The 13,932-nt window shown below is 40.7% G+C and overlaps 1 protein-coding gene across 3 annotated transcripts in view; it reads right to left on the bottom strand.

Moving 5' to 3' along the window:
• Positions 1-13,932, bottom strand: part of Uhrf1bp1l (UHRF1 binding protein 1 like) — a 76,470-nt gene that overhangs the window by 28,608 nt on the left and 33,930 nt on the right. For all 3 annotated transcript variants that reach the window (XM_021173952.2, XM_029482446.1, XM_029482445.1), the window contains 5 exons: positions 10,183-10,372; positions 8,960-9,100; positions 7,496-7,666; positions 4,424-4,604; positions 2,091-2,174 (listed from right to left, as the gene is read on the bottom strand). In XM_021173952.2, coding sequence (XP_021029611.1) covers positions 2,091-2,174; positions 4,424-4,604; positions 7,496-7,666; positions 8,960-9,100; positions 10,183-10,372 — 767 coding nt within the window. The remainder of the gene's footprint in view (positions 1-2,090; positions 2,175-4,423; positions 4,605-7,495; positions 7,667-8,959; positions 9,101-10,182; positions 10,373-13,932) is intronic.

The raw sequence follows: 13,932 nt of genomic DNA, 5'->3' as shown, positions 1-13,932 counted from the left end.
AAAAAAAAAAAAACAAGAGCAAGACAAGAAAAGAGCATCAAAAGCACAGAGTCTAGAGCCCACACTTGGGGAGAGGATGCTCAACTCAAAGCCAAAGGATAGGGCAAGTTTCATTAGATGCTCAAGTAACTGTCAATCATCTACTATTAACCATCTTAGAAAAATACCAAGGGAAAAAACCTCCCAAAGACTCCGTAAGTGACTAGCCATAATCTAGTACATGAAGCTGATAAGCTGATGGTTATCAAAACATTTAAGGAAAAAAACAAAACTTCACAATACAATTATCAATCATAAATAGTTACACATTTTGAGGGGACAAAACAAAAATCAAGATTAGGTTTCTTTGTAACAACTTAGAAAAGTTTTAGGTACACACAAAAGTTAAGAAAATCTGCTCTATGACTAGTCTTGTCCTCTGAAATAAAAACAATCTCTGGGCTGGAGAGATGGCTCAGCGGTTAAAAGCACGGTCTGCTCTTCCAGAGGTCCTGAGTTCAAATCCCAGCAAACACATGGTGGTTCACAACCATCCGTGATGAGATCTGATGCCCTCTTCTGGGGTGTCTGAAGACAGCTACAGTGTACTTATTGCATATAATAAATGAATAAATCTTTTTAAAAAAAGCAAAAAACAATCTCCACAGTTAGAAGACCTTTGAGATAATGCTTCCTGGTATGACTGATGCTTCTCAGCTGTTATCCTTCTGCCTCGCCACTGTGCTGGAACTATAGGCCTGTGACAGCGCAGCATCCAGCTGACAGCTTCTGTAAACCCTACCCATGAGGACAGGACCAGAAACACAGCCCTTCATTAGAAACCAAGACAAGCAGTGGAAGGAGTTCCTAAATCTGTCTGTGTTGCTACAGAGATGGCAGGCACTGACAGGGAAAGCCTGAACACAACACTGGGGCTGCTTTTTAAAGTCCTGTAATAGTTTGAGGTTTTTTTCTTTTCTGTTTTTTTTTTTTCTTTTTTCTTTAAGATTATTTATTATATACAGTACACTGTAGCTGTCTTCAGACACACCAGAATAAGGCATCAGAACCCATTACAGATGGTTGTGAGCCACCATGTGGTTGCTGGGATTTGCACGCAGAACCTCTGGAGGAGCAGTCAGTGCTCTTAACCCCTGAGCCATCTCTCCAGCCCCTGGGCTTTTTTTTTTTTCTTTTTCTTATTTGTGTAAATTACAAAACAAAAAATAATATACTACCAAAATTTAAAAGATTGGTATGATGGTCAAATTAATTTGGAAATAAATCATCCTATTTTAATAGTTTTGGATATTTGGGAGAAAAGAATATATACATATTTGGTGATTAAAGAGCCTATAAAATCTTACTGATGAATTTAGAAAATACAGAAAAGTGGAAAAAAGTTCCAATATCATTTAAAAATTCAAACTATTGACTAATGATTTGATTTGTCACAAATAACAAAATAATACAAATGAATGTTACTATATTCTAAATTGTTATAATCTGTAAAAAATGTACTTATGCTGGGTGTTACAGCAGATGCCTTTAATCCCAGCACTCGGCAGGCATATGCTCTGTGAGTTCGAGGATAGCCTGGTCTACAAAACTAGTTCCATGACAGCCAGGACTGCAGAGAAACCTCCTCACAAAACAAAACAAACAAAAATGTGTTAATTATTTATTTAAATAATTTTATTTATTTCTCCCCCTCAACTCATGTGTGTGGGGGGGGGGAAGAGGGAGAGAGGGGGAGAGAGGGAGAGGGGGGAGAGGGGGGAGAGAGGTGGGGAGAGAGAGAGAGAGATGCTGTGGATCAAACCCATAACCCAAACACACTATTCAAATTCAAATTCTCAACCATTTAGTGATACCTTAACCCAAACCAGTCAGTTCCTAACAGCTGCAGTTTCTAATAATCTACACTTCAATATATTTCTAAGGCAATTCTATACTCTTGATAAAAGCTGCCAGAAGAAAAATAATAACATCTTGATCTCTTTTCTTTTTAATAAGTTAAAACATACAAACAATTAAATTTGAAAAAAAATAATTGGCTATGTCATTTGAAAAGCGAGATTTGCATATTTTAAATAAATTATTATACACACCTGCTTTATGATAAGGATAATAGTCTATGGTCAGCTGTGTGAAAGAGAGTTGCATAGCACCTCCACTAACGCGTCTATTTGACTCTGGGAAGAGAAAAGAAGGAGAAGCACAAAGCCAGTATTAGAAACACTGAATTTACCATTAAAAACGCATCAGGAAAACCAGAGTCCAAGTAGCACTAGCAAGTATACAAAGCCAACGTCATCTGTTAGCCCAGTTTCCACCCATCACTACAACGGGGCAAAGCTCCCTGTTCTCATCTGCACCTCTGAAGCAGTCAGTGAAGTAGGTGGCTGGGCAGGTAAGAACACTTGCCATGCAGCCTGATGGCCAGAGCTCAACCCCCGACTCAGGGTAGAAAGACTCCCAGACGCTGACCGCTGACCGCTGACCTCTGACCTCGATGTGTTCAGAGTTGTTTCAGAACTCAAAATGTTTTCTGTTTTGGTTATATGAACGTGATATGATATGTACATAGCATATTCAGTAGTTTCTGAAGTAGTGCTCAGTAATAAAAAGTATTCTACAGCAAAACCTGCCAAACAGGTAAAATAAGTGAGGTAATAGATACGTCTTGGTTAGATTTTACCACAGACAAGTTTTCTGCAAACTGATAAATGTTTCAGAGTATTTAGACTTTCACAACAGCAGAAGTAGTAACGTGGCAGGGGTAGAGAGCAAGGAGAAGATCTGGGGTCTGTAAAGGAATCTGTGGTCATTTTCTGTCTACTTTGTGACATTTGGTTTATAGTTGTCATTTTCTGCTGCAGACTTTAAAGCACAGTAACAAAGTGTGATGTTAAAGCCAAGTGGTTTTTGCTCAGTACTTTCTGGGCTCTGTCATTGCTGCTATTAATTACTCCCTCCAAACTCTACCGGATGATGTCTTCTACACTTCTGCTTTGTCTGATAACTAGAATAATTCTAAGTACGCAGGCCTTAATAGTTTCTTAGCTTTAAAACCAGTAAAATCCAAAGGATATTCTGGTATAGGCCTGAAGAACCCAGGTCAAATACCTCAATTTTAAGGAGATCTCCAGCTTGGTTCTAAACCCTGGCCCTGAGTTAAGCTTGCCTGAACTCTCCCAGTCAGTGGGCCACTGACACTGTAACAGACAAACAGAAACATCAAGCACTGTGTAGGACCTGGGTTTTCTGCCTGCCCTGTTACCCAAGTCTCCTTAGTAAGGATAAAAACAAGGGACGTGGACTCACAGGAATCTGCTTCCGTATGAACTGCTGGGAAGAAGGGGCAGGGGACACAATGTTAAAGACAAAGACACAGTTGTCTTTATGTGGATAAAGAACATGGACTCAGGGCTGGATTGATGGCTCAGAGGTTAGGAGCACTTACTATTCTCTTCCAGGTGGGTTCAATTCCCAGTTCCCACACAGCAGCTCACAACCATCTATAACTCTAGTTCCATGGGATCTGACATCCTCCTCTGGCTTTCAGAGGGACCACACACACACACCAGTGCACAGACACATTTGTAGGCAAAATACCAATAGAATTTAGGTTTATGATAGTAGTTATCACAATGCTCAAGGCATGTAAATACTCATGAAGGAGAGGATGACATTTATAGATAATTTCAGAAGATAATTGTAAGTTATTCAAGGATGTCATGTATTAAATCTTTGTTGTTTTCAGACAGGGTTTCATTATGTAGTTGTAGCAGGCTGACCTGGAATTTAGACCTCTGCTTGCCTCTGCCTCTCCAGGGCTGGGAATAAAGATGTGTGCCACCACATTGGCCAATCTTAGTTTTTTAAACCTAATTTTACTGTTAGCATTGATAGCCAACAGTTAGTTAACATTAAGTATTAGGGCTGGGAGATGTCTCAGCAGTTAAGAGCACTGACTGCTCTTCAAAAAGTCCTGAGTTCAACTCCCAGCAACCACATGGTGGCTCACAGCCATCTGTAATGAGATCTGCTGCCCTCTTCTAGTGTTCTGAAGACAGCTACAGTGTATTCACATACATTAAATAAATAATTAAATCTTTAAAAAAAAAAACGATTAAGTATTAACTTTTTTTTTTTTTTTTTTTGGTTTTTCGAGACAGGGTTTTTCTGTATAGCCCTGGCTGTCCTGGAACTCACTTTGTAGACCAGGCTGGTCTCGAACTCAGAAATCCGCCTGCCTCTGCCTCCCGAGTGCTGGGATTAAAGGCATGCGCCACCATGCCCGGCTAAGTGCCAAATAAAACTTCATATCAATAAAATATTTCAAGTAATGTTTCATATTCTACAATATATACTCCATGTAATAAACAATAGTTTCATACTTGATCTGTACAAAAGCCAAAATAGTCTGGTGTGAGATTACCTTTTTCTTTTGCATGGATATCATCACAGATGTGTAGATCTAGGTGGGAAATCACTAGATGATGGGAGGTTTCCTTCACATCAAAGTCATTGAACAGTTTCACAATTGCATCGCTCAGGTCGGGAGCATTGGCAGCCTGTGGGGTCTTGACGTGCTGTGCAGATGAAGTGACTGTAGAGCTCTAAAGAGTTCAAACCATACTATCACTGCCCACTCGCTCCTCAGAATGTCACAGACAAGCAAACCTGGATGTTTCCAGCAATAAACTCATGGACAATGAGCATGTACCAGTTCAGCTGCTGGTACAAAAAGCCCAATAAATTTCAGTACACATCTGTACATACTTACATTCCTAGTTTTCTTTATCCTTGCCTCTTCAGTCAAAGCTGCTTTCTCCTCTGTATTTCTTTTGATGGCTAACAAAACAATACACTATCATTCTAAAACCCTCAGGTCCTTATCTGTAACTTTTGGAAGACATAGGTATTGCTTTCCAATCTGGCTTGATATTTCTTTCAAGCTATTTTCAAAAATCCATGTACACACTTCTGGACTAGCCCTGCCCTCTTGCTCTAACCCATCCTAAAACAAAAGAATATACCTTCTTCTCAGCACCTCATGGTATCTGCTCCAAAATTGACCACGTAATCAAATACAAAACAAGCCTCAACAGATACAAGAAAATTGAAATAGTCCCACACATCATCACCATGGACTAAAGCTGATCTTCAACAACAAAATCAACAGAAAGCACACATACACGTGGAAGCTGAACAACTCTACTCAATGATAACTTGGTCAGGAAAGAAATAGTGAAAAAAAAAATTAAAGACTTTTTAGAATTTAATGAAAATGAAGGTACAACATACCCAAACTTATGGAACACAATGAAAGCAGTGCTAAGAGGAAAACTCATAGCTCTGAGTGCCTCCAGAAAGAAACTGGAGGGACTGGGGAGATGGCTCAGCAGTTAAGAGCACTGACTGCTCTTCTGAAGGTCCTCAGTTCAAATCTCAGCAACCAGATGGTGGCTCACAACCATCTGTAATGAAACCTGACGCCCTCTTCTGGTGTGTCTAAAGACAGCTACAGTGTACTTATTTATAATAATAAATAAAATCTTAAAAAAAAAATTTATTTCACAAACAGGAAAGAAAGAAAGAAAGAAAGAAAGAAAGAAAGAAAGAAAGAAAGAAAGAAAGAAAGAAAGAAGAAAGGAAGGAAGAAAGACTTGCCTTACTTACATTCTCGCAAACTGAATCCAAGAGTATATCAAAATGATCATTCACCATGATCAAGTAGGCTTCATCCCAGGGATGCAGAGATGTTTCAATATATGAGGAATTCATTTTTAAAATGGAGTTTGGCACTTTAAACTCCAAGTTACATGCTAGGATTCATAATGTGCTCACCATATTATATTACTTGCAATAACCCAATCCTTCTAGTTCCTCCTGAGACATATTAGCTCCTCCTCCAAATGGATTCAAAACAAAGTAATGGAAGTCATTTGTCACTTAGTCAAGGGAATCATTCATTTCTGACAGCAAGTAGCTCAAATTTCCCGTCTTGTTCCCAGAAGTACTTGTTCTTTCTGGACAAGTCCATCACAGACTGAAGATTGGTAAGAGTGCCTTTCATTTCTTACGTAGGATCATTGTGATCATGGCACTGGCACCAGAGAACTCGTGTAACATCTAAAACAAGCACATTCTCAGGCCATCGGAAGAAATAGAGAGAACATATGGTGTGGAACTCAGTTTCCGTAAAATTCAAGTCTCAGAAACGGAGTTGGGGGGTGTGCTGTGTAGGCCTCTGCACACTGGCCCAGGAGCCCCACTCCTTGTCTCCCACAGAAACGTGGGACTAGAGGCGATTACATTACATCTGGCCTTCCGTGGGTGCTGCGGGTCCAAACTTGGATCCCAACAATGGCTCAGCAAGTCCTTTTTCCATGGAGCCATCTCCCTAGCTTGGCGCCTCACTTTTTAAGACATGGTCTTATGACAGTCCTTATAAAACATCTCCAATCCTACAACTCAGGCAGGACTCTATGCTCCTTTCACGTCTCCAGCCTGCCCTCGTGTGCTTCTTCCCTCTGAAGCAGGGTTGATTTTATAATATCTTACAAAAATTTTACAAGTTATGAAATTTTTCTACTTTAAATAAAATAATCAAAGATACTACACACTGGAATTTTCTTCATCCCTTCTACAAAGATGTTTATGTATTAGTAATTAGAATTTAACACTGGGAAAAACTGAAAAATTAGTTTTCTTCACATAAATTGACATTTCTTATACCCAGTCCACCCACCACTGGCCATCAGAAAATCCTAACAGATGCTCTGCTTTCAACATCAGTGTCTCCGGACAGCTATCTGTGCTGTCAGCCTTCAGTGCCTTCTCTTAAAATATCCAGGCCTGATTTCTATTTCCCTTGATTTTTTGTTGTTGTTGTTGTTGTTGTTTTGTTTTGTTTTGTTTTTTGAGACAGGGTTTCTCTGTGTAGCCCTGGGTGTCCTGGAGCTCACTTTGTAGACCAGGCTGGCCTTGAACTCAGAAATCTGCCTGCCTCTACCTCCTGAGTGCTGGGATTAAAGGCATGCGCCACCATGCCCGGCTCCCTTGATGGTTTTTAACTTCCTAAAAGGCATTATTGGGCTAGAAGATGGCTCAGTGCATAAAAACAGTGACTGTACAACCACAAAGACTTGAGTTCAAGTCCCCAGCCCTCATGTAAACAGTGGGGTGCTGCCAACTCTCACCCTAGCACTGTGAGACATAGAGCCAGGATGACTGGGGCTGCTTGCCATTCCATTTGCAAGCTCAGGGAGAGAGACTCTGCCCCAAGGATACAGGTACAGCTGATGAAGCAGTGACTCAACAGACTCCTATGTCCTCTATGCACAGTGCCATCAAACACTCTACACTGCAGATAACATTGTCCTGCATCAGATTTAGATAAAGGAGATAATTTCAATGTCACAATATCACAAAAAGAAAACAGCAGCTCACCCATTGAATTGGTTAAGGAGTCACACAGGCGTTATGCTGTGAATCTGTAGCGTACCTGAGTAGGTTCAGGAGCCATGCTTTTCCTTTGCTCCGTTGATTTCTCTATTGCTTCACTAAGAGATTTTGCATATTGCACCATAGCCTTCAACTGGGAATCCGTTAAAACCCATAACAAATCATCCAGGATTAGAACTAACTTTGTTGCAATGACATTGCAGTCTTTTAACTGTAAGAAAAATGATTTAGACAATTAATCCAAGAACAGAACTTATAACACATTTACATTTTTTTAAAAGCATAAAGTTTTGGTTGGATTAAATGTGAATTTGGATATTGCCTTTATTTAATAAGTATTTAAGCCATCAAGCTGGCTCAGCAGGCAAAATCACTTGCCACCAAGTCTGATGACCTGAGATCAATCCTCAGGACCCACATAGTGGAAGGACTATCCCCAAACACCCCCAAAACATCCTCTGACCTTCACACACAGAATGGCATGGGTATCACTTCCACAAGATAAATGATAAACAAGGATAAAAATGTAACAAATATTTATTGAGTTCCTACATAATAGAATATTTCTCAAAGCTAGAAATCATGTTACAAGAAAGACTGACAAGTTTCTGAAGTACAGATTATATAACATGTATATCATTTCTATGTCCAGTGTCACAGATCATAATCACTTCTATTAACTGAACTCATCCTACCTGAGAAAGAGGAATTAACAATTCATCAAATACCTGACGGCTATTTCACCCACACGTCCCATTTCAGGGAATCTCTCTCTGTTCAACTCACAGAAAGCCTCCTTCAGCGGAGCTTACCACAGATCCGCACGTTGCTGTGCAGCAAGCGACACCGAGCACAGAGCATGCTAAAAGAATCCTCTCCTCCTCTTCGTCTCATCCCCAGCCCCAGGGGACTCTCACGCCCTCATCCTCTTATCGCTGATTTCTTCATTTGTCTAAGTTGCCAGCAAAGTCTTTTTTGGTTTGAGACAGGGCCTTTCTATGTAACTGGAACTGGAACTCTGCCTTGCAAGTGGTGGCTAAAGGTGTGTACCATGACGTCTGCCCCCAACCCCAGAAAAATCTTAAAAACTTACTGACCTTTTGGCTACTGATAGTAAAGACCACTGTTGAGAAGTTTCTTCTTTCTCTGCCTCAACTTCTTCATCTTTTTTTTTTTCCTAGCTGCATCTGAGGACTGAACTCAGAGCCTGACTGATGCTAAGCTAACATCCTACCACAAGCTATACTCCCAGCCTGTGACATGAGACTCTAACACAGGAAACATCCAGCAAACATGTGAATCTAAAAGAATCTATTCACTCACCTATTCCCAGAGCAAGAGTGCTGTATCTGCGCTAGCTTTCTACAAGCACAGGCGACGGGTGCCACCGCATCCCCCTTCACCTGCCAACACTGTCTGAACAGGGCACACAGTGTCAGAGCACCCCTGACTCTCCTGCTTACTCTATCAGCTATCACAGCAGCCAAAAGACCATCTTACTTACTCTTCTTTTAAGGGTGACTCGGATTTTTGACTGATTAGTTATTAATCGAACAGGAGCACACATAATTTCAAGATGTGAACTTTGGGTAGCATCTGCCTCAATTCGAATCATCTGCCAATTTATTTCTTTAAATGTCAAAACCTAAGGAGAAAACAGAGATTAGCTGTTTCTCATGCAAAATAAGACAAGTGTACATTTATGAAAACAAATAAAACATGCACATTCCCAACTAATTTGTGTGATATTCTAAAAATATTTGGGCTATTTTTATATGCTTCATCAAACTCAATAACACACATTCAGAATCGTCCTCATCTGTAAGAGTCCTGGTAATTTCATTTAGAAAACAGCATCACCAACAAGTAGCACCAAAATCATCCTAAAACAGTGGTGGAGTAAAACGCAAAGGAGCTAACGGCACTCTCTGGGATTGGCCGACCTCAGCTTGACCCCTGGAACCCACACAAATATGGAAGAAGAACTGACTCCACAAAGTCATTCTCTGACCTCCACATGCCATGGTGAGCACACATGTCTGCACGTGCACCAACACACGAGCACACATATATACAGAAACAGACACACACATGCAGATACAAATAAGTACACAGTCACACAGAGACACATGCAGATACACACATGCACACACACACAAAGTAGGAATCATTATTTTCATAAGGTCAAAGATTTATATAGTAAAACATTAAAATTCAATAATTTAGGTTAATATCAAAGGATACTTGTAAGTCCAGAAGAAAAACAATCCACTAGAATATGATTCCTGGCAACCATAGATGCACATGATTAAGCGTATGTAAGGGTACCATGTGTGCATGAGCCTGTAGACGCCAGAAAAGAGTCAGATCACCCTGGCGCTGGAGTTCCAGGTGTCTGTGAGCCTCAGAGTGTAGGTCCTGGGAACCACATGCAGGGCTTCTGCAATAGAACCATGTATTCCAACTTCAAGGCACCCCTCCAGGTGCTCTACTAATTGTGTGCATGCATGGATATGTGTACATATGTGTGGGCATCCACGTGCCTTCGGGGGTCGTTAGTTCTCTCCTCCCACCACATGGGTTCCAGGGATGTATCAGGTCATCATTTGACAGCAAGTGCCCTCACCACTGAGCCATCTTCACAGGTCCCAGATGTAATTTGAAACTGTCTCTGTTTATTTATCACTGACTAAAATGGGTTTTATAGTAAGACAAGAAGCCTCTTACCTCTCCTCTCTGCGGATCCTGAATCCGAGTAAATCTCAGGTCTCCGTGCTCCCACTGTGCATTGACACTGTAGATACGGAGCTGAGAAAGCTCAAAGGAGGCATTGAAAGCTTTCGCTCCAATTCTGATGACGATAGAGTTGACAGAAACAGTAATTCCCTCAACAACCTTTTCAGCAAAGCCGTACTCACTGGAAAACAAGGCAAACAAAACACAATGCACGAGAGGAAGAATAAAGCCAGTAAAAGGTACTGGCTAGTGATGGCATGCAAGTCCACATATAAAATGCTTAATATCCAACTCACACTTCCCAACATGAGAACGGCAAGGCAATCAGTCTTACTACACAGTTCCCCTTCAACAATCTTACACGGGTCTCTACCTTTTCTCCAATTCTTTCAGACAAGCCAGTCTAAAAACAAACCACTCTACCCAACACGAAATTTTAGTCCATACTATAAAGTAAGTTTCGATATAATGGAGAAATTATAGAATTGACATGAAAGCCATTTTCCCTGTCACTGTTGCATGTGGTCCAAAGCTAAGCTCCACAGCCAATAAGCACAGCTCTTTTAGGCATCGCGGCACACTTTATACATTATACCAACACACGGCAAGTTAGGATTAGTCTGAGCTGCTCCTCTCCTTCCACAGAGTGCAACCCTGTGGCCCTCACCTGATCAGCCATCTTACCAATCTTACCAGTCTTTTTTTTTTTTTAAGATTTATTTTTATCTTATACGTATGAGTATTTTGCCTTCGAGTATGTAAGTACACAGAGACCAGAAGAAGATGCTGGATAAGGCTACAACAGAAGTTTGAGAAGGTTGTGACCAGCCATGTGGGTGCTGACACCCAAACCTGGATCCTCTGCGAGAGCATCAAATGCCCCTAACTCCGGAGTCATCTCTCCGACCTCTTAAATAAGTAACTCTTCTGTTTTTAATCTCTTTTTTATTAGATATTTTCTTTTTTACATTTCAAATGCTATCCCCTTTCCTAGTTTCCCCTCCGAAAATCCCCTATCCTCTCCCCCCTCCCCCTGCTCACCAATCCACCCACTCCTGCTTCCTGGCCCTGGCATTCCCCTATTCTGGGGCATAGAACCTTCACTGATAACCGACTAGGCCATCCTCTGCTACATATGCAGCTAGAGCCATGAGTTCCACCATGCTCCGCCATGTTTTCTTTGATTGGTGGTTTAGTCCCAGGGAACTCTGGATATTGGCCCTGAAGCTCAGAATACCCAAGATACAATTTGCAAAACACATGAAACTCAAGAAGAAGGAAGACCAAAGTGTAGATACTTCGATCCTTCTTAGAAGGGAGAACAAAATACCTATGGAAGGAGTTACAGAGACAAAGTCCGGAGCAGAGACTGAAGGAAGGACCATCCAGAGACTGCCCCACCTGGGGATCCATCCCATGAACAAGTAATTCTTAAAAATCTATTTCAACTTTTCAGTACTGCTGGGGGCTTCCCAGGATCAAATTCCCTAGGAAGGCAGCAGAGGGACAAGCCAAAGGCTTCAGCAATTTACCTCCTGCTGAGAGCAGCAGGGGATTAAGGAAAAAAAAAAAAAGACTTAGTTACCTGGGCTCTTTTCTCTGTAGCCCCTCACTGGCCAGCTGGCCAGGTGAGAGGCTCAGAGCTAACTCTTCCTGAGCCAAAAAGAAAAAAAAGGAAGAACAAAGTCAGGCGCACATACACAAACACACACAAACACACATATACACACACATATATACACACACAGACATAGTAAATATATGCATTTGGTGGGTGGGGCAGAACCCCAAAAGCCACACTGTATTTCTTTTCTCTAGCAATTTATACCTTCTAGACAAAAGTTCTTTATAAAATTAACTCATAAATAAAACATTACACAAAAGGAGAGTTACAGAAGGATGTGAATAGTAAATCAAATCCGTGTTTAATTCTGTAAGCTCATTATAAGTTCAAAGCAACAGTTTCACATGGCCTGACCTTATCACAGCACACACCAGTGGCTTCATCCTTGGACCCGACCTAGTAAGAATCTCTTTCCTTGATCACAAATGTGTCCCAAGTGTATTCTCTTCTTAGTATAATTTATGAAAGCTCATTGCATTCTTTTGCTTACTACTCTATGAGAAGGGGCACATTCCAGTCTTGATTCTATTACATCTTTCTGGCAGAGCAACTAAAACCAGCTCCTTCAACTTTCCTCTTAAAATTATTTGAATCAAATCAGGAATGTAATACAGTAATTGATTCATCTAGCATTAATTCATGATAGTTCATCTTCATGTTGATCAGCAGGAAATCTGCCTAATAGGGTGGGCCGATGCCCAGGCATAATTAGGCTATGTAATACTGGCAGGAAAGGCATATCAGCACAGAGAAGCAATCTGGGACGAAGTCTCTCGGACTGTGCCTCTCCAGAGTGCACCCATCTCAGCCATGCAAAACAGTGGGCCATCCCCAGGAAACTCACTTACTTGCCGTAGCCTTTCCTAGATGGCTTCTGTCACCAGAAAGCTTTATAAAATAGTCCACAGGACACTATCTTACTAGCATCTGATTTTATCAATCCAAATTTAACTTGTGGAATGTGACGGTTTTTGAAACTGATTATTTTATACTTCTATAATTTACAAAGACATCAGTTAACTTTTAAGAATGACAGAAGTGGGGGCTGGAGAGATGGCTCAGCAGTTAAAGAGAACTGACTGCTCTTCTGAAGGTCCTGAATTCAAATCCCAACAACCACATGGTGGCTCACAACCATCCCTAAAGAGATCTCACGCCTTCTTCTGGTGTGTCTGAAGACAGCTACAGTGTACTTACATATAATAAATAAATAAATCTTAAAAAAATAAAATATTAAAAATAGAAAAGAATGACCGAAGTTCATTAATGCCTAGGAAATGAGATGCAGAGAAATATTAATGCTCCAAGACTCGAGGGTCGCCTGAAATCATAGATTCTACCGAACTGTATAATACTATTTTTCCTTCATACATATACCTATAATGGAGTTTAATTGATAAGTTAGACACAAGAGGCAGCAGTAAGTAATAATAAAAGAGCAAGTATAACTACACATTGTGGGGAAAAAAGGTTATGAGATATGGACGTTCTTAAGATATTTTTGGTTTTGAAACAGGATCTCAAATAGGTAGCCAAAGGTGACCCTGAACTCTTTATCCTTCTGCCTCTACTTCCTGAGGGCTGGGATTCCAGTCATATCTCACACATTTGTTTCTGAGTAGTACTGCATAAATCCAGGGCTTCGAACATGCAAAGTTAAATAATCCATCAACTGAGTTACATCCCCAGATCAAAATAGCTTAGGCAAAACATACCCTTCTTGTAATAATATAAGAAGATATAGGCCCAGATGATAGATTAAATAAACAGCATATACAGCTATGTAAAAGTTACTTGAACACAAAACACTGTGATCCTGACAAATGATCAAAGACCCAGGCAGCGGCTGCCTGAGCATCCAGCAGCAGCCTACACAGAGTGAATACAGTGGACAAATGAATGAGTTGCATATCCAGTTAAGTTTCAGTCTTTTGATATGATAATATACATAAGTGACCCTAAAAATTCCACCAGAGAACTCCTAAGCCTGATAAATAGCTTCGGTGAAGTAGCTGGATATAAAATTAACTCAAGCAAGTCAATGGCCTTTCTCTACACAAAGGATAAACAAGGCAGAGAAGGAAATTAGGGAAACAACACCCTTCTCAATAGTCACA

Source organism: Mus caroli, chromosome 10 (genome assembly GCF_900094665.2).
Source record: "Mus caroli chromosome 10, CAROLI_EIJ_v1.1, whole genome shotgun sequence".
In the NCBI taxonomy this organism is placed as follows: Eukaryota; Metazoa; Chordata; class Mammalia; order Rodentia; family Muridae; genus Mus; species Mus caroli.
This window is presented reverse-complemented; position numbering and strand designations above follow the sequence as displayed.